A 20,399-nucleotide genomic window follows, 5' to 3' on the forward strand; every position below is an offset into this window, starting at 1 on the left:
GATGTGCATTAACATCTGTGCGCAAATAAAATACAAACCCACCCGTGTAGAATTTATTCCCACATGTAGGCGCACAATCTCAGCCTGTGTAATTGCCACCGACTGCAGGTATACAACATCATTAATGTCTGTGATGGAGCTAAATGGCTTTTGTATGTAAATGCTGCTGTTTCCTTTGAAGGCAGCACAAGCTCTACAACAAGGAGCTGTATGCTGACTTCATTGCTGCACAGATCAAGACTCTGTCATTTCTAGCCTACATCATCCGCATCTACCAGGTACACCTGTTTGACGGCTGCGAGTTGTCTCATCCACTTTCAATGAACAGGCTCACTGAGTCATCTTGTGTTTGGTTTCGAATCAAGCAGCAATTGTTTTGAAAGATTGTTTTCTACTTATCTCTTTCTGTGGAAGTCATTTTATTGGCAGGAAGTTCAATATAATGTTTTAGCCAAGCACTACTGGAGAGAAACTAGCCTCTCAGTAACCAGTAAATGTATGAAATATAATATAAAACGTAATGAAATTGTGCTGATGTTGTGTTTTGTGTTCATCCCGTTAGGACCTGGTGGGTAAATACTCTCAGCAGATGGTAAAGGGCATGCTGCAGCTGCTGACCAACTGCCCCTCCGAGACGGCTCACCTCCGCAAGGAACTGCTCATTGCAGCCAAGCACATACTCACGACGGACCTCCGCAGCCGTATGTAAACACACACTCATTAAAAAATGCATATAAACTAGTGTTAAAGGAAAATGAGAAAGTTGGGTGACATAAATACTGGGACATAGTTTTTTATAATACAGTTATTTTCCCCCTTCAGTGGAAGCTAAAGAAACTTTAAGGCCAATCATACTTTAATGTTCTCTTCCTGGTCAAAATATTAGCAGCCAGGATTTTCTGGCCATCTCACACCTAATTTCACACATTTCTCCGATCTGAAATAAATGTTCTATTAACTTTCAAACTGGCTCTAGAATCTAACTTAATTTGGAAAACAAAGTGGCAGATAAGCGAGAGAGAATTAATTAAAACCTCTGATCAATGAAATCTCGATACATTTTTTTGGAAGATTTTCTTCAGAGTTTTCTTCATTTTACAGTGAGTTACTTCTGCTTGTGTGGCTGAAATTATTTCCAGTGATTCATCCTTTTTTCTGATTTGATAATGTGGAGTCACGGAAAACTATTTAACCATAATTTGGTGTTTGGTTGACAGCACAGGAAATTTGCATGTTTGTTATTCTTTACCTGTCCACTTTCCTCCCATTTTAAATCTTCGTCAGCCATTACTTTCTTGAATCACGCCATGAAAATCTCTTTGTGTTTCAGAGTTTATCCCGTGTATGGACAAACTTTTTGATGAATCCATCCTGATCGGCTCTGGCTACACAGCTCGGGAGACTCTTCGGTGAGTCTTGTGTGTTCACACCCGTGGTTGTTTGCCACTCGGCCAGGTGCATGTTAAGTGTCCGTGCATATTAATGAGGTGGTTGTCAGTGCTGCCAAAATTCTCAGGGAAGCTGACTGCATTTGCAACCCTGAAGCACAGATTGCACTGTCAAGTTGTCATGTACACCCGCAGCTCAGGCTGTGTTCGACTCCCTTGAACCCTCTTCAGATGCCAAACTAGCTCACCTCATCAAGCTGCCAATTCACATTAGTGCTCGATATGAAACAAGGCAGCCGGATGAGACCTGCCAGGACTATTGATGTCATTCATTACCTCACCTTCTTTGCATCTGCAACTACTTTCAATATCTGTCACGATTATCCTGTCTCCAACTTTTGTGATTTCTTTTAAAAGTGTCAGTTCAGTGGAGCACATGCTTTCCGGTTTTCACTCCATTAATTCATGAAATGCGATTATAATTCTCTTCTAAATGTCAAAGTGACACGTCTACCCTTTCTTTCCAGACCCTTGGCCTACAGCACACTAGCAGACCTGGTGCACCACGTTCGTCAGAACCTGCCCCTGACAGATTTATCCCTTGCTGTGCAGCTCTTTGCCAAAAACATTGACGATGAGTCACTTCCTAGTAACATCCAAACCATGTCCTGCAAATTACTGCTCAACTTGGTGGACTGCATCCGCTTAAAGTCAGAGCAGGAGAATGGCAATGGACGGGACATCCTGATGAGGATGCTTGAGGTAGGTAGTGCAGAGCTGGGATCAGCACGAAAAACAATGATGTACAGAATACTTGATTCCCACTGATAACATTTTTTTTACCTCTCTTCCACCTATAAATCAGGTGTTTGTGCTGAAGTTTCACACGATTGCACGCTACCAGCTTGTCTCCATCTTCAAGAAGTGTAAGCCTCAATCAGAGATGGGTGTAGTCGAACCAGGGGCATTACCTGGGGTACCAGCCACACCCACTCCGTCCACCACACCCGCCCTTCCACCTCCTGCTCCTCCTACGCCGGTTGCTGCAGCGCCTCCAGCGCCAACAACCCCCTTTGACCGACCTGGAGAGAAGGAAGACAAGCAGACGTTTCAGGTGTCCGACTGCCGGAGCCTGGTGAAGACCCTGGTGTGTGGAGTGAAGACAATTACTTGGGGCATCAGCTCGTGCAAGGCCCCTGGAGGTGAGAGGAGACAGATCCATGCAGCCACCATCATGCCATTTGGCACTTAAGCTTTCCGGCATGTAAATGTATTCATAAGTGTCAGAGGAAAATTGTCGACATGCACTAACATCCAGGATTTTCTCTCTCTCCAGAGGCTCAGTTCATCCCTAACAAGCAGCTTCAGCCAAAGGAAACACAAATCTACATCAAGCTGGTCAAATATGCCATGCAGGCCTTGGATATCTACCAGGTATGACCACAGATCTTGATTGTGTGTGCAATGAAATTAGGTTTGTTGAGGTGAAATCATATCTGAAATCCCTGACAAATGTAGAATAGTCAGTGAGACTTCACTCTGATAAACAGAACGGTTTTAATGCCATTCAACAGTCCAGTGTCTAAACTCTCATGCTCCTCCTGATCAGGTTCAGGTTGCTAATAATCAGCAGACGTACATCAGGGTGGCGAACTGTCAGACAGTACGCATGAAGGAGGAGAAGGAGGTTCTGGAGCACTTTGCCGGTGTCTTCACCATGATGAACCCCCTCACGTTCAAGGAGATTTTTCAGACCACTGTGCCATACATGGTGGAGAGGATCTCCAAGAACTATGCACTACAGGTACATACTCGCTCACGTATAAATGAAAGAATGCAACGTTGTATATATGGATTGATGTGATTTTTCAGATAATCTTCATGTGCTTCATTATGATTAAAGTTTTTGTCTTCTCTGCTGTGTCCTAGATTGTGGCAAACTCTTTCCTAGCCAACCTGTCAACGTCTGCCCTGTTTGCCACAATCCTTGTGGAGTATCTTCTCGAACGATTGCCAGAGATGGGCTCAAATGTCGAGCTCTCAAATCTCTACCTCAAGCTCTTCAAACTGGTCTTTGGCTCAGTTTCACTATTTGCTGCTGAGAATGAGCAGATGCTTAAGGTATGCCAAAGTTTGTTTTTGGTACTTTTCTCTCCTTAATATTAGGTTATCCTTACCTAGTGTGACTGCCCTAATTTCCACAGCCCCACCTCCACAAGATTGTAAACAGCTCTATGGAACTTGCCCAATCAGCTAAGGAACCCTACAACTACTTCCTGCTTCTCCGGGCTCTTTTCCGTTCAATTGGCGGAGGCAGCCATGACTTACTCTACCAGGAGTTCTTACCCCTTCTCCCTAACCTGCTGCAAGGTATAACCTCTCACATAGTTATTCTCAAGTTAAGGTTGTGTTTGGTAAAGGTAAAAAACAAATCAGCTATACATAATTCACACTTTCTCTTTTTTCTAATCTCCTCTCTGCATGTCCTCAGGTCTGAACATGCTGCAGAGTGGCCTTCACAAGCAGCACATGAAGGACTTGTTTGTGGAGTTGTGTTTGACTGTGCCCGTGCGGCTGAGCTCCTTGCTGCCCTACCTACCCATGCTAATGGACCCACTGGTATCTGCCCTCAATGGCTCTCAGACTCTGGTCAGCCAGGGCCTTCGCACGCTGGAGCTGTGCGTCGACAACCTCCAGCCGGACTTCCTCTACGACCACATTCAGCCTGTCAGGGCTGAGCTCATGCAGGTGGGAGGTTCTTCACATCATCTTGAATATTCAGTGCTCAGACCAATTTAATTCTTACTTAGCTGATTGGCAGGACAATGTTTTCTACGACAAAGTATTAGGGCCACTTAAAGGGAAATAGATATCTGAGATTTCGAGGATAAAGGAGCTAATATTACGAGAACAAAGTCTTTAATTTACAAAAGTAAAGTCCAAATATCGCAAAAAACAAGTTCATTTCGGAGAATATAGTAATATTACATTAACATGAGATGCAAGACGTTGAAATGTCTGTCTACTCAGAAGAACTACACAAACTTGCATCTGTGCTCAGAGATCTTATAGCCTCTCAAGAAATCTAGATTTTGATCCAGAAGGAGTGCAATTCTGGTGAGCACAAGTTCTCCTGGTGGGGTATTTCCTAAAGATGTTTTTTGCTTTTCGTAAATTATTACATGTTAGCATATCTGCCCTCTAGTGGTCCAGAGGCACCGTGGCAATATCTGCACAACTCACTACAGCAGAATAAATCACTCCTGTTTCTAATCCTGATGACTCCACAAATGTTCTTTAGTTCAGAATAATAATAGTTTGATTGTCAAAAGCCAAACAAATAAATAAAAAAATATTTCTTATGCCACTTCTCTACCAGAATTGGTAATAACTAGTGACTTAACAGCTAACTTTCCCAGTACCTGGTCGATTTTCTTGTTCTTCTTACAATTTTTTTTCTCCTTCTCACCCCCAGGCCTTGTGGCGTACCCTCCGTAATCCTGCAGAGAGCATCTCCCACGTAGCTTATCGTGTGCTGGGGAAGTTTGGAGGCAGCAACAGGAAGATGCTGAAGGAGTCTCAAAGGCTGCATTATGTGGTGACTGAGGTCCAAGGCCCGAGCATCAAGGCTGAATTCACTGACTGCAAGGCGTCCATACAGCTTCCCATGGAGAAGGTAAGATATGATGTAATACTACGTCCTTCACTTTGTTATATTGTTTTTTAGAGCTTTCAGGGGAGCTTTTGGGACAGATTTCACATTCACACACACTGCCTGCAACCAGTCGTAAGACTTCCTACGTATTTCACTTTTAGAAAGAAAGAAAGTAAGAAACGTAAAAGAGGCTGACATTCCTCATTATTGTTCTCCTCAGAGAGCAATATATCCTTGTCAGGGGTTGTGTGTGTGTGTGTGTGTGAGCGAGCGAGAGAAAGAGAGTGAGTGAGCAAGGGAGGAGATGTGTGTGTCCTCCAGGTAATTAAATTCATCTCCTGTTTCTCATCCTCATACCCAGTCAGTAATCATCAATCTAGTGTGGGCCACCATGACGGCATTATTTACTCTCACTAATGGCTGCTCCTTCTTTCTGGCTATCCATCTGTGTGTTTGCCATCATCGTGAGATTAGGCGGCGCACACATGCTGCACACCCTCATGCGCAGGCTGAAGGCATGAATCAGGGTTATGATGCAGCCATATGGTTCGATGGCACATGGAGTTAGAGACGGCTTCAATTGCTGTAAGGTTAGCAGAGAGATTGAGTAACAACGATCTGAATAACTTAAATCTTGTTAGACAGAACAATGTGTAAAACATTCACGGGGGATTAAAGCTGCATATCTGCATTTTTTTCGCCTCTTGCCCCTTTCAAGATCTTTTCCAACATGTTTTGTCCTTTTATTCTTCATAACCATATATTCCTCCACGTCCACTGAGGTCTTCCGACAAATCACTTCTTGTCGTCCCTAAAGCAAGGTTGAAACGCAGGGGAGACAGAGCCTTTGCTGTTCTGGCCCCCAAACGCTAGAACGAGCTGGCACCCCAACAGCTTATACTAGCCCCCACTTTGCCTGTGTTTAAATCTAATTTAAAAACCCATTTGTTCTTCTTGGCTTTCTCTGACCCTGTTTGCGAGTCTGGCTGTTTGTAGTTTTATCTTATGGTTCATTGCAGTGTTTTATGTCATGTTTAAGTTTTATGCTATGTTTTATCGATTGATTGATTGATGTACAGCTCTTTGGTCGATTGGATTAGACAAAGATGTGAATTAGGGGATGGCAACCTTTTGTAAACAGAGCTGTTTTCAGACATGAACGCAGAGATTGTGTGACGCAGCAGGATATTGTCTGAGTTCACAACAGGAACATTTCCAGAGCGTTCAGGTGAGGGGAGTTACCTGGATATAGCATGCAGGAGGGAGGACATCAATTCTAAACTTAGTTTCCAGTTGTTCTTCTGCTGCATTGTCACATGGGCTCACTCTGACATGTACCCGACATTTTACCAGGGCTCTGTCAGGAAAAGTTCTGGAATATGTCTGGAGCAACTGACTCGAAAAATGTGCGTTCTCACATACAGACCCTGCAGAACATTTGAAAAAAATGTCCAGACTTCATTGCCTGTCTGAAAGCAGCTTACGACATATAAGTAATCAGATTTTAGATTACTTTGTCATTAATTGGGAAAATGCCAGTTTCACTGTCTATTAATATTTATATATACAACACGATGTCGTGTACAAACTGACAGAGCCGGAGTACTGTCTGAAAACTCCATGTACTTGTAGTCGATATCCTGAGTCCCAGCTCTGACAGAAATACCCTGATATCCTAATACACTGACAGCTCCACAATTCAATTATGCTGTGCACTCATCTCTCCTCTCAGTCTCCATCTATTCTTGCATTTTCCTAATCTTCTCCCCTCTGTTCTGAGTGGCGTTAATTAGTTCATTTTCTCCACTTTCAAGTGCCTGGTTGCCATGGCTTGTCAGCCCATAATGTGGAAATCATACTGACCTTTGCTTGGCCAGATGCTCCCCGTGTTACGTTCTGCAAATAAATCAAATATACTGCAGTCGAATTCCCATCTTAGAAATTTGACAATATCATCAGTTTGCATCATGGAAACTTTCCCAATTTCCCAGTGGAACAAATTAAGATTATGTCTGTCTGTTATTCCTTTCAAGGCGATCGAGACGGCTCTGGACTGCCTGAAGAGCGCCAACACAGAGCCCTACTACAGACGACAGGCCTGGGAGGTCATCAAGTGTTTCCTGGTGGCCATGACTAGTCTGGATGACAACAAGCACGCCCTCTACCAGCTGCTGTCTCATCCGAAGTAAGTCAGCATTCTCTGTTGGATCTTTGATCGATTGATTGATTGTTGTTTTCGCTGGGCAATTTTGTCTGGCCAGGGCTCCAGAGTGCGACCATTTTTGGTGGAGTTGTGTCGCTTCTTCATCTCATTTCATCTCTGCGAAGCTTAAATTCACACACTCAGGCCCCCTGCTGGCCCCGCCCACTCTCACTCGCACACTAACACATGTGAAGCAGAGGTAAGAGGAGGTGAACGAGCTGGTAAACGTCCAACAATGTTGAATACAGGGGTTTCCACAAGGGTATACTTGCATGATTATGCTTTAATATTATCATTATACCAGAATGGTATAATAGCTGTATTATTGCGGTGACAGGACAACTTAGTTTTTTGAGTTGCTGTATCAGAGCCAACACAGATAGATTAACAGTATGTTTTGTAATTTGTATCTGAAAAGCTTTTATTCTCATTTGTTGAAATCCTCTTCACGTCCCCATAGCTATTAGTCTATGAATGAAGTCTACTGCTAGGACTGAGATAAACCTTTCATTTAGCCTTCACAAGCCGGAGAGTCATGCCCCTCTGAAGCAGAGACAATAGGAAGAGGTCAGCTTGTAGCAGTTGTCAGGCAGTGCGTGTTCATGTGTTTCGGGGGCGTGGCTTTGACTAGAGGGCTCATGACAGGGAGTGGGATGTATCGATTGCCTCTTTTTAAAGTATGGCCTTCTCTTGCTTGATTTTTTTTCCCCCTAGGATTACCAGCCCTAGCTTTAAGTCTACATGATTGACAGGAGGTGGTTAAATTACATGTCACGCACCCAACCGTAAACAACCAGATCTCCAATCAATCATTCCCCTCTTTAACCTTTACTTGGCTTAATTAGAAATTCACCTCTACCCCATGTGGACTGTTTACCCCTTCTCCTTCCTGTCTGTCAGGTCCCAACCCCACCCACCACTACACCAGGTCTACATCGCTTCCCGACCACCTCCTCCCCTGTCCTGCCACCTGCTGACATGCCCCACTTTTCAGTCTCTTGCATCAAGTCTTCACCGCCCTCCACCCCCCCCCCACCACACACTGCTTCAGTAGTTCTGTCTCGGAAGCAGGAATTGCTAATTACACACTCGCAGGGACCCCAACCTCCCCCACCCACCCTCGGGCCGATTTCACTGCACGGCTGAGACACATACATGAACAGACAAACAGGAAGGGCGTGGGAGGGGGGTGCTTGTCGGGTGGGTGAGACACATTACCATCATTGATCCCTGGGCAGGGGCTAATTGACTTTCCCCTGTCTGTTTACGCTGCACCATGCCCCTTACACTCTCCTGTCGTTACGCACTAACACACACCCACACGAACATGAATATGTCTGTGAGAACATTTCTGTGGGGATAATGAAGTGTGTCAGTTATGATCAGGGGGGCTGCTCTTCCGCCTCATCTCGTCAGATGTCTCGATTTGCAAGTGTCTCTCTCTTGAAGGATTTTTCTCTCACTCTCTTTCTGTGCCTTCATATTCCTCCCACTGCTCCTATTGTCTCGTCGTTTGGTCACTGTAAATATAGTATATCAGTTTAGAAAGGAAAGAGACACGGTGCAATTCATGAAATGCCAACTGGGGAAAACGTGGAGTGGCAGGCCCCCCCCGAATGAATGAAGGGCAATTGAGCTGACATTCTGTCAACCACACCAGCCCACTTTCTCCACCCGCCACGTTCCTTGCTCGCTTCTTTCTCCCTTCCTCTCCGTTCGCTCAGCCCGATTCTTCTCTCTTCCTCCGAAGAGCAGTCTTTTAAATGGCAATAATGAAATGAAGTGATCCATCAGGTCTGCCCCTGGCGTGTGGCATTATAAAACACAAGCTCAAGCATGGAGAAAACAGCTGCTCAATCACACCACGGCCCAGTTGCCTTCAGCTGCAGTAAATAACAAAAATACCAACAGGGGACAAAGAGAGATGCAGAATTAGGAGCAGACAAAAGGAGTAGAGACAGAAGGAACTAGGAAGGAATTTAAGGACAAATGGAATCAGAGATGCAGGGTTGGGGGGGCTGCTGACGGGCTTTGGAAATGGATCTTTACTTTGAAATATTATTTGCATGGGCTGAACACAAACGATTGAATTATGTTTGGGCCTCGGGCTCAAATAAAGTTTCACTGCGACTGTCACATATTAATATGTTGCCCTTGTTAATATGTAATCCTCTAATTCATTGTGTTTTTTTTTTCTCCCCCATTAGCTTCACTGAGAAGTGGATCCCCAATGTCATCATCTCTCACCGCTACAAAGCACAAGACACGCCTGCCCGCCGGACGTTTGAACAGGCCCTGACTGGGGCATTCATGTCTGCGGTGATAAAGGACCTGAGGCCCAGCGCGCTGCCCTTCGTAGCCAGCCTGATTCGCCATTACACCATGGTCGCCGTGGCTCAGCAGTGTGGTGAGGGACTGCGCCTCTGCGGCTGTACTCTCTAAATCTAATATTAGCTTTATGTTTTACCCTGGCGTTGGCGTTTCCTCCCCAGCTACGCGAGAAAATCAGTCACTTTCCAATTTGGTCCCTTCTTTGAATTTATTACAATTTCTTACACAAATTCAGGGCATTTAAATGTGAAAGCTACACGTACTGTAACATCCTTCACCTGTTTTGGAATTTACATAAATCTATTATAATACTAATTTATTTCTTGTCTCGTTCCTTCATCCCAGGTCCGTTCTTGCTGCCATGCTACCAGCTAGGCAGCCAGCCAAGCACTGCCATGTTCCACAGTGAGGAGAATGGTTCAAAGGGCATGGATCCCTTGGTTTTGATTGATGCCATAGCTATCTGCATGGCCTACGAGGAGAAGGAGCTGTGTAAGATCGGAGAGGTGGCACTGGCCGTTATTTTTGACGTGGCCAGCATCATCCTCGGGTCCAAGGAGAGGGTACGTAACTGGTCAGAGGAGGTTGGACGATTAAATTATTTAATAAAGACATTGGGGCCGAGGATCATTGTACCCATTGTTTTGCAGTTGAGATAAACTGTGTTGTTCGTTAAGATAACTTAAAAAAATTATTTCACTTTTATATTTATAAAATGTTTTGATTTCTGCATCAGGATACATTTCTGTCTGACTGTATTTAAATTTCCTAGACAACTGCCCAGACAATTAAGTCTATTGCTGTGACCAAAGAAGTATACTGTCGACAGTGATGTTTTTTCAGAGGAGGTGTTGACAAAGAAATTGACTGACAGTGATTCCTTCAGCTAGATTGACACTGCTGCAGTTTTTAAAATGGGAATCAATAAATCTTCCTGTCCTCTGGTCTTCATCTGCAGGCGTGTCAGCTGCCCTTGTTCTCGTACATTGTGGAACGCCTCTGCGCCTGCTGCTATGAGCAGGCCTGGTACGCCAAGCTCGGTGGCGTGGTGTCCATCAAGTTCCTGATGGAGAGACTCCCACTGATCTGGGTGCTACAGAACCAGCTCACCTTTCTTAAGGCCCTGCTCTTTGTCATGATGGACCTCACAGGAGAGGTGAGAGGAAAATAATGCATAATCAAGTATTTAAGCAAATAATTCCCAAAGTAATATAAGTTATGTCTGTTGTTAATAACAGAGTGAAAAAATACCTCTATCTTTTGTCCCCTTTTGTCTTCCCATGATATTTTACAAACAATTGTCTTACAATTCAATCCTGGCTCTTTTCTGCATTTACAAACCTATTGATTTTCACACAGGTGTCCAATGGAGCAGTTGCCATGGCGAAGACGACTCTGGAGCAGTTGCTGGTGCGCTGTGCCACCCCGCTAAAAGACGAAGAAAAGACTGAGGAGCTGCTGGCTGCCCAGGACAAGTCTTTCCACATGGTGACCCACGACCTGGTCCGAGAGGTCACCTCCCCTAACTCCACTGTCAGGAAGCAGGCCATGCACTCTCTGCAGGTGCTGGCACAGGTCACCGGCAAGAGTGTTACCGTCATCATGGAACCACACAAAGAGGTGAAACCAAGGACTGAAAGTTCTTCTAAAAATTCATATTGTGATCTAATGCTGTGCTGCATTTAGGTCGAATCCAACCGAATTTCCCCCCTTAACAAAAAAATAGACTCCACTCAAGGGTTAGGGTTAGGGCTAAATTTTTAAGTTAAACCAGGGAGCAAAGTTCAAAATATCCACTTTAATTGTGTTTTAATTGGGTGCCCTTCTCTCCAGGTGTTGCAAGATATGGTTCCCCCTAAGAAACACCTGCTCCGCCACCAGCCTGCCAATGCCCAGATTGGCCTGATGGAGGGCAACACGTTCTGCACCACCCTGCAGCCCCGCCTCTTCACAATGGACCTCAATGTCATGGAGCACAAGGTGTTCTACACAGAGGTATGCAAGACGCAGGAGTCATTGTCATCAAGAAAATCTCCATTTCAGAACGTTTCACCACTTTAGCTCTCTTGTTTATTGACCTGACTTTTTGTGTGTTTTTTCCCGTCCAATCAAGTTGCTAAACCTGTGTGAGGCAGAGGATGCTGCTCTAATGAAGCTACCATGTTACAAGAGTCTTCCCTCCCTGGTTCCCCTCCGCATTGCTGCCCTCAGTGAGTAGAACCAACCTCACCTAAGTGTTTTGTTTTATTACTGGAGTTTTGTGATTGATTCTTAAATTGTGCTTAATATTACTGTAATCTATAATCCTCAATCTATCTTTATTAAAAAATTTAAAAAAAATTCATTGGTGTACCAGCTTTAATGCATCTTTCTGTATCTTTATCTTTATTTCACCACTGTGAAACTGTATTGTTAATTTGTTCACAGAATCTTAGTTTATTTCTTTAACTGAATTGACTTCTTGTTTTGTATGGAATATTGTATTGATATGACTTATCTCTTGTCTGTCTGTAGATGCCCTGGCAGCCTGTAATTACCTGCCGCAGTCCAGAGAGAAGATTATCGCCGCTCTGTTCAAAGCCCTCAACTCCACCAACAATGAACTACAGGAAGCAGGCGAGGCGTGCATGAGGAAGGTCAGTGTAAGAACTAGGTGCTAACTTTTCACATTATGATGCATAGAAATAGATTTTGCCTCTGAACCAATTTTTCTTTATCAATTAAAACCAGTGCATTTTTTTTTCCGAATAGACACTAAGGAACTCATTGTTTTCCTTTATTTCCAAATCATTAAACTTAATATCATCACAAAACCAACAGTGTTTTTATTTGTGGTTTGGTTTTGAAACTTGAAAAATTTGTTAGTTGCCAGGCAACACCATCTTTTCTTTTCCTTCACTTCGATCTTCACATTTTTACTTTAAAGGGACTCTTACCTTTGTTGCACTTGAGAATTACAGCACATTCGAATCATCCCGCCTTCCTCCAATGCCCCACCCCCTCGTTCCCATCCGCGGTGTTTTTTCTTTTGTTTTTCCCCCTGGGAGCGGCTGTTTCAGTACGCCGTGGACCACTTTGGTCTGCCATCGTCAGTCGATACGGTCGCTACTCGCTACTGTCTGCCGTGGAATCAAAACAAACCCTCTAGTTGAGGACGCGCCTTGATGACGCGGGCCCGAATGCGCCAGAAGAAGCAGACGGGCTTCCTGTCTGTTTCCATGCAGCAAACAGACAGGTCTGTCGGCCAATAAGGTCCTTCGGTCCGAAGAATTTTATTGGTTGAAGTTTTCACTAAATATTACGAGAGTGAAATAATTGTTTGCTTTAACTCCTGGTGGGTCTGTCTTGCATTTTAGAGTGTCATTACCTTATTAATACCAATTTAACCTTATCCACAAAAAGTGTAAAAATGCAACAAAGGTAAGAGTCCCTTTAACTCACAGTTTTCAATTGTTTGAGAATTAATTTCAAGACTCTCAATCGATTTGCTCAGAAAGCTCAGACCTGTGTTACATCACTCACTTCAATTGCAACTCCCTTTGAGCGAAAGCAGCCTGAGAGCCACTGACATGACCTTTCTAAACCTGGATTAAAGCCTCTCCACCGTCGACCCTGTGCTTTCATCTCTTAATTTATCTCTGTGAAACGTTATGCTATTTTATGTTTTGCCTATTTTGTCTAGTTTTTTTAATTATCTGGATTTTGTCCTTTTTCGCTCTATTAGCGTTTTATCTACATCACTCAGGTCATGCGCCATCTTCGGAGTCCTTTGTTAATCCTATCCTCGTAGTATTTCCCCACCCAGTTGTCTTCATAAAGACCTCCCTTTGCTTTATCACACTCTCCCTGAACCAGGCCTCCCGCTATTCATCACAGTATCCACACCATCGTAACCTCTATCCATCTACCCCCGAGCTCTATGTCCCTTCTCCCTTCCATTTCTGTGACCTTCATTTTCTTCCCTTACTTCTGTCACTCCTTTTCACTATCCTGTGATTTATTTATTTTATTTAATTTTTCTCCTGGCCCGGCCGTTCTCTGATCCCCCTCCATTCTTTCATCTCTGCCCTGCTCTCACTAATGAGCGTTGCCATGGCCCAATCGATACAGGATGGAGTGTTTGTTCTCAGCACTGAGAGGAAAATGAATGTGGCTGCCATGCATCATTCCCCTCACATCTTTTGTGAGGTCGTGGGTGTGCGTCATCAGTGTTGGCACGTGTGCTTGTTTAAGTCTGGCCGTGCCCTCATTTGAGTGGCCTTAGTTTGTTAATGGAGACACAAGAGTAGTGAGCAGTTCACAGGTGCCAGAAAGCCCGACAAGGCCTGGTCTGGTGTGGTTGGAAAAATGATTTAAGGATGGCAAATTAAAATGATTTGATTTATTGTGTTACATCTGATATGAATAATAATTTATTTAATTTATCACCTATAACACACACAACACAAGCCTGTATTTTGAGCTATGATTTCAAGAGATACATCCTTTTGTCAGTTCAGTAGAAGCATATTTTTGATTATAATTAATTTAAGAATTTTAAAACGTTTATTTGAAATGTTTAACAGTGATAATCCTGTCTTCTATTTTAGTTCCTGGAAGGTGCTACCATTGAAGTGGACCAGATCCACACTCACATGCGCCCCCTGCTAATGATGCTGGGTGACTACCGCAGCCTGACGCTCAACGTGGTGAACCGCCTCACCTCCGTCACACGCCTTTTCCCCACCTCTTTCAACGACAAGTTCTGTGATCAGATGATGGTGAGAAACCCCAAAGTCTGGCTTTTCACCATCACTGCAACTTTGCAACCAAACTTTTAACTGTGGCAGGGTCAGGGTCAGTGCAACGATTTAAATCATAGATTATTTAAGTATCTAAGGCCTCGGACGTGGCATTAACATCTGTTCGGAGAGGACCGGTCATATTCTGACAGTGTCATACCTAACATTACATTCTTTCTAAATGGGTCTCATGTGAGCACTTGTGATTAGATCTCACTTCCCTGCCTTCTATGCAAAAACTATTTAACGTAATTTGTGCTTGGGAACACTTAATTCATTTTCCAAATTCAGGATGCATTTGATAACTTTCAGACCTGTACCTAGTGAAGACCAATTGTGGTCCTATCACTGAGGATGGATATTAATTGCAGGTCTGAATGGGGACTGATTCTTTTTAAAGTTTTAAGTGTTCAAATTAATCAAATAAGATTTGTTCAAATTTGTGTGCTGTTTCTCTTTAAAAATGAGCAATTACTAGTTTCTTATGTACTAAAACATAAAAATGCATTAATATTCATATTCACAACCATAACAGACAGGAGTAAAACGTAATACTGTCTTTATCAAAACAGAACTTAAAAGAATGTGGCTGAGGATGTGGACTGCCTCAGTATATTGCAGTGTTACACATGCTAGTCAATATTTTAAATTGATGGAAACCCTTGCTATCACACACCTTGGAAGCATAGGTTAATACTTATGAGGTAAATTTGTTATTTACTTATTCAGTCCTTGCTGGTGCCATGTTCTGCTTATTGAGCTAGGCACATGCACAGACTACACTACAAACTACTTGTGTAGAGTCCAAATAGAGTCTAAATCTAATCTTGTTGCCTCTTTCGTTCTCAGCAACACCTGAGGAAGTGGATGGAGGTGGTTGTAATAACCCACAAGGGAGGCCAGCGAAGCGATGGCAGTGTAAGTATACACTGTCTACTGTGTCCCATACCCATACTTTACAGCACTCAGACAGGTATTACAGACTCAAAACTTTCATCACACAGTGAAGCATAGATTTAGCAGGATTTAGTTGAAATCCTGCTTCACTAAAATACAGCTGTATACTGCCTGAAACCAATAGCTTGCACCAGAGTGGGACAGAAATTGCCCCTCATACACACAAAGCCATCGTCACACGTAGTCAACACCTCCTCAACGTGGCCTCCTCCCCGATGAGTTGTGAGTGGCCATATTACAATCAATGATTAATTAGGCGCCAGGCAGGCGGCGGTGGGCCCAGCGCTGTGTCGTCTCATTATCTCCCCGACAGATAACCTTGTAAAGCCAGAGAAAAGGTGAGAGCGAAAGAGAGGGGGGGTAAAACAGCTGCCTCCCCCTCGGAGAAATAAAAGACATTTTTTTTCCCTCTTGCCCCATCTCAAAATGATGTGCTTAATTAGATGCAAATTGGCCCTTTGTCTCTCCCTGCTACCAGCTCGTGCTCTTTGTGCCTGTTGACAGCAATTCTGGCAGTGACAACAAAGCAAGGGTCATAGGGTCAATTAGCCAAGCCCGATAAGGACAAAAACTGGAGAACGAGGGATGGAGCGGGGCCGAATAGGGATGGTCAGAAGACATGTGGGCGTGAAAGAGGGTTTTTACAGGGAGGAGGAGGATATGGAGTAGAGTAATGAGGTGTGAGTATAGAGCTGGAATGGGGGAACAAATATTTCAGGCTACATCCACACTACTACACATGCGTTGAAGAATCTCTAAAGTGCAACAAAATATTTCCCTTGGTCTCACCGGTACACTAAACATTAAGCTGGTCTGTCTCTGTATTTTTTCGAGTCGTGTTGCTTCCTCATCTCATCTCCTCTGCAGAATTTACACTCACACACACAGGCCCACTCGCTCACACCTTGACACACAGACAGTGAAGCGGAGATAGAATAGACGAAAGTACGGAAACGTTAACAAGGCGGTTTGTCGGGCAAGACGAGACAGCAGGACATGAGTGTTAAAGTAACCAGAATGATCGGTATTCATAATGCGACTACATCGATTGAGAACTAAATACATGTGATTGTCTGTGTGAGGAGAGCGACAGAGACGAGCAAACATACACACACACGATCCTAGAGAAAAAGCTGGAATACTTAAAACAATACAAAGCCAAAAGCTCATCTAAATCACAACCATCCTGTTTAATGAGCTGGTAACATATTCTGTGCCAAATGTTCACTATGTATTCAAGTGCCATTTTTGTTAACAGAGCTAGACAGTCCATTTCATATATTGTTTGTTGTCTGTGGTTTATTTGAGTGATGTTTTATTCATTTAGGATATTTTAATATTTTTAACTCTAATTCAAATGTCAGACTGATTATTCTTTTGAATGAAGTTCATTAGTCATTATTTATAATGGTTTCACAATAATTACAATATCATGTATAGCACAATTATTTCTGGGACAAACTATCATCCAACAAAATGTGTTTATTGTGACAGGCCTACCTTGATATTTTTAATAATGCACCAAATTAGAGGTTTCCTTGTTCAGTTCATAGTTTTTGTTCTCTGAGAATTTCTTTCATATCCAAGCAAAATTGCTATTGTAAAATGAAATATCCTTACATTACCAATTCATTTATCGGAACTGTTTAAAAATTGGATAATAGGTGTATTATTGAGGTGCCAAAAGGTGGCCTGCACGATTGTATCCTCCCGTGGTTTGTCCCGAGGTCATTGGTAAAAGCTGCTGCTATCCCATTCATTTCACTGTCACCCTGTCTTATCTCTTCACCCTCCATATTGAACAGAGACAGACAACACACAGCCACACAAAAATGCACACATACTGCTTTACTGACTTTGATCATTGTCTCCCGTTCCGGTACAGCCTGCGTTGGAGGGCGTTGAGGTGAGAAGTGACCTGGTGTGGCGCCTCCTGTTGGTGACTGTCAGTGATTGAAACGTAGTTTAACAAATGTTGTGGTAGTAGTGCTGGTGAACCTGTATTTCTGTGTCCGTTTGTCTATGATCGTCTTTAGAAAGGTTACCGTTATCTTAGCTTTGATCTAACCTCATGTTTTGACTTAAAATAATCCAGTTCTTTTTTTTAGATGTTGCAAGTTTTATGAAGATAATACTAAATTTTGTCCTTCTATTTGTTTGTAGTCTGTGCATTTAATACAATAACTCATGTGACCCTGGTCCTCTGCACCATTCATCCTCGTCTTTCCACAGTGGCTGTCCATCCAGACTGTGTGTCAGAAATTAAATTATGTGCGTGTCTCGTCCCATCATTTTCCCAAAAGTTTCATCTGCTCCCTTCTTCCCTCTGTTCTCTTTTTTCTTCTGTAGGAGATGAAGATCTGTTCTGCCATCATCAACCTTTTCCACCTGATCCCAGCCGCACCGCAGACTCTGGTCAAACCTCTGCTGGAGGTCGTCATGAAGACAGAGAGAGCCATGCTCATAGAGGTAGGACAGCAGCTTCATTTATTTATACAGGCTTAAAGCCATACTTTGATGTAGTGGCTTAAAATTCATCATAGATGTTCAGAGTGTGAACAGCATTTGAGGAGTAGCAAGCACATTCTAGAGCACTCCTAAACACTACAGTGATGAGGGGAAAAAAGCTTGAAGATAAAAAAACATTATAGTTATGCTTTAATGGATGTCACAGCGATCATCTGTAATCAGCAAAGATCTTCAGGAGAAAGTGATCTAAATCTGTATTTGTGTTCATGATTTGATTCTGTTCTTTCCTTTTTTTTCTTTCTAACTCCTTTTCTTCTCCTTCCTGTGCCAGGCTGGCAGTCCATTCAGGGAGCCCTTGATCAAGTTTCTGACACGTCACCCGTCTCAAACTGTAGAGCTGTTCATGATGGAGGCTACGCTCAACGACCCCCAGTGGAGCCGCATGTTCATGGTCAGACGCCGGCAGCTCTTAGCCGCAGCCCCCTCACTCATTTCATTGACACATTTGCCACTAGAACAGCATTTTGCTCTTTTTGCTGCTTCAGTAATGGGCTATAATCAGGGATATATTGGCTGTTTCGAGGCTCAGTGGTCCTTCTTAAAACCAAATCGAGACGGATCACTCCCTGTTGTTACAGTTGTTGAGCCAGGCCAGAATGTAGTTCTCTAGTCTTACTATATGTTATGTTGTGTTTTTGTTCCTATACAGAGTTTCCTGAAACACAAAGATGCCAAGCCGCTAAGAGACGTGCTGGCCTCTAATCCTAACCGCTTCGTCCCCCTGCTGGTTCCTGCCGGCACTGCAGCAACAGTTCGCCCTGGGTCTCCTTCCACCACCACAGCCAGACTGGACCTGCAGTTCCAAGCCATTAAGGTAAGCAGATTTCATTGCAGTTCTGTTGAGGTAAACATCCATCCCACACACCTGCACACATTTATTGGCAGGTCAGTTGTACACCTTTTGTTAAGTGAACTCTGAGTAATTCCGCCCGTTAATTTCTAACCTTTTTTTTTTCTTCCTGTCTGTGTAGATCATCAGCATCATTGTGAAGAACGATGAAGGTTGGCTGGCCGGGCAACACTCCCTGGTCAGCCAGCTCAGACGGGTCTGGGTCAGCGAGGCCTTCCAGGAGCGGCATCGCAAAGACAACATGGCCGCCACCAACTGGAAGGAGCCGAAGCTGCTGGCCTTCTGCCTGCTGAGCTACTGCAAGTAAGTACAGCCATTCAAATTGTTATAGGAATGAAATGCGTCTAAATATTATGTAAAGATGTTTCAGATCAGAAGACGGGGAACTGTCGAGTCTGTCCTCCCTCAAGAATTGCTGCAGATCAAACTTTGGACCGAGCATTACTCTCAAATTAACAATGGTATTAATAGAGTGTAAACACATTAGCTTGTGTAAGGACCACAAGCCAGTAATTCTAACAAACTAAAATGTTATTCCAATCACAAATGACTTTCTCCCCCACTGACACTAGACACACAGCAGATGTTTATTTTAGACCCCGCAATTAACCCTCAATCACCGCAGGCATTAATTTTAGATTGCATGTGTTCAGTCACCCTTTTTCAAATGTTTATTAGCAGAATCCCATTGTTATCAAAGTCTATTTTAAACTGACGGCACACAGTATGACTTGTTCACACGAGACATATCTCCTGCTACCTCTCACTGTATATTTCCCCTATAGGCGAAACTACTCTGAGATTGAGCTGCTGTTCCAGCTGCTGCGGGCCTTTACGGGTCGTTTCCTGTGCAACATGACCTTCCTGAAGGAATACATGGAGGAGGAGATTCCCAGGAACTACTCCATCGCCCAGAAACGGGCCTTGTTCTTCCGCTTTGTCGAGTTCAATGACCCGCACTTCAATGATGAGCTCAAAGCGAAGGTACGCACATAGGCACTCAGAGCAAGGAAGTAAATGAATGACTACATGCTACATGGAATCTGAAATCCTCCGAGGCTTTTATTAATTTGCAAATTATCTTTTGGGATTAGCACTGAAATAATGATGACACACAGTATTACTGACCACGAAGTAAAAGATTACCTGTGTTTCGCTTATTGCTCGGCTTTATAAGCATAATGTGACCACAACAGTTGACGCAATCACCCAGCATTTAAAAAGGATCCAATTCAAGTGGTGAAATAAGCAGAACATTCGATTGCATTGATGGATCATTAGGAATGTTTGTGTACAATGTGTAAAATGTCTGAACTGAGTCGTTATTTCCTCCATCTGTTGAAAACATTTCAAGGGAGGAAAAAGACATTGGCAGCATTGTTTCTATATTTCTCCACTGTTCTGGCACGGCAGTACTAGAGCAGGACTTATTTTTGGACTTAAAAAACATGCCATAGAAAAATACATGTTTTGACCAAAATTTTATTAAGCTGTGGTGCACTTGTAGCCCATATTTGAAAAAAATAATTTAAATAGGGTTTTAAATGTGTTGCTTTTTGTCTGTAAAATGGATTTAAACATTATTGGTTGACCATTCTGCCCATTACTGAGCTCAAAAATGGGTTATAGAATATGTAGCTTGCTTCTTTGAGCATCGCCTCATCTTACCTTCTGTGCTTCTGGGAAATGCAGGTGTGGAGGGACC

General features: G+C 43.4%; 1 protein-coding gene across 1 annotated transcript in view; it reads left to right on the forward strand.

Moving 5' to 3' along the window:
• Positions 1-20,399, forward strand: part of trrap (transformation/transcription domain-associated protein) — a 77,337-nt gene that overhangs the window by 5,609 nt on the left and 51,329 nt on the right. Inside the window, exons 10-35 of the mRNA XM_061095126.1 lie at positions 182-278; positions 563-701; positions 1,331-1,409; positions 1,916-2,150; positions 2,254-2,590; positions 2,725-2,822; positions 2,998-3,192; positions 3,318-3,509; positions 3,593-3,758; positions 3,880-4,136; positions 4,864-5,064; positions 7,077-7,228; positions 9,454-9,653; positions 9,923-10,140; positions 10,536-10,733; positions 10,937-11,197; positions 11,411-11,572; positions 11,691-11,787; positions 12,092-12,213; positions 14,167-14,337; positions 15,208-15,276; positions 17,665-17,784; positions 18,116-18,235; positions 18,494-18,658; positions 18,816-18,997; positions 19,480-19,678. Of these exons, the coding sequence (XP_060951109.1) occupies positions 182-278; positions 563-701; positions 1,331-1,409; positions 1,916-2,150; positions 2,254-2,590; positions 2,725-2,822; positions 2,998-3,192; positions 3,318-3,509; positions 3,593-3,758; positions 3,880-4,136; positions 4,864-5,064; positions 7,077-7,228; positions 9,454-9,653; positions 9,923-10,140; positions 10,536-10,733; positions 10,937-11,197; positions 11,411-11,572; positions 11,691-11,787; positions 12,092-12,213; positions 14,167-14,337; positions 15,208-15,276; positions 17,665-17,784; positions 18,116-18,235; positions 18,494-18,658; positions 18,816-18,997; positions 19,480-19,678 (4,432 nt within the window). The remainder of the gene's footprint in view (positions 1-181; positions 279-562; positions 702-1,330; positions 1,410-1,915; positions 2,151-2,253; positions 2,591-2,724; positions 2,823-2,997; positions 3,193-3,317; positions 3,510-3,592; positions 3,759-3,879; positions 4,137-4,863; positions 5,065-7,076; positions 7,229-9,453; positions 9,654-9,922; positions 10,141-10,535; positions 10,734-10,936; positions 11,198-11,410; positions 11,573-11,690; positions 11,788-12,091; positions 12,214-14,166; positions 14,338-15,207; positions 15,277-17,664; positions 17,785-18,115; positions 18,236-18,493; positions 18,659-18,815; positions 18,998-19,479; positions 19,679-20,399) is intronic.

Source organism: Limanda limanda, chromosome 21 (genome assembly GCF_963576545.1).
Source record: "Limanda limanda chromosome 21, fLimLim1.1, whole genome shotgun sequence".
Classification (NCBI taxonomy): Eukaryota; Metazoa; Chordata; class Actinopteri; order Pleuronectiformes; family Pleuronectidae; genus Limanda; species Limanda limanda.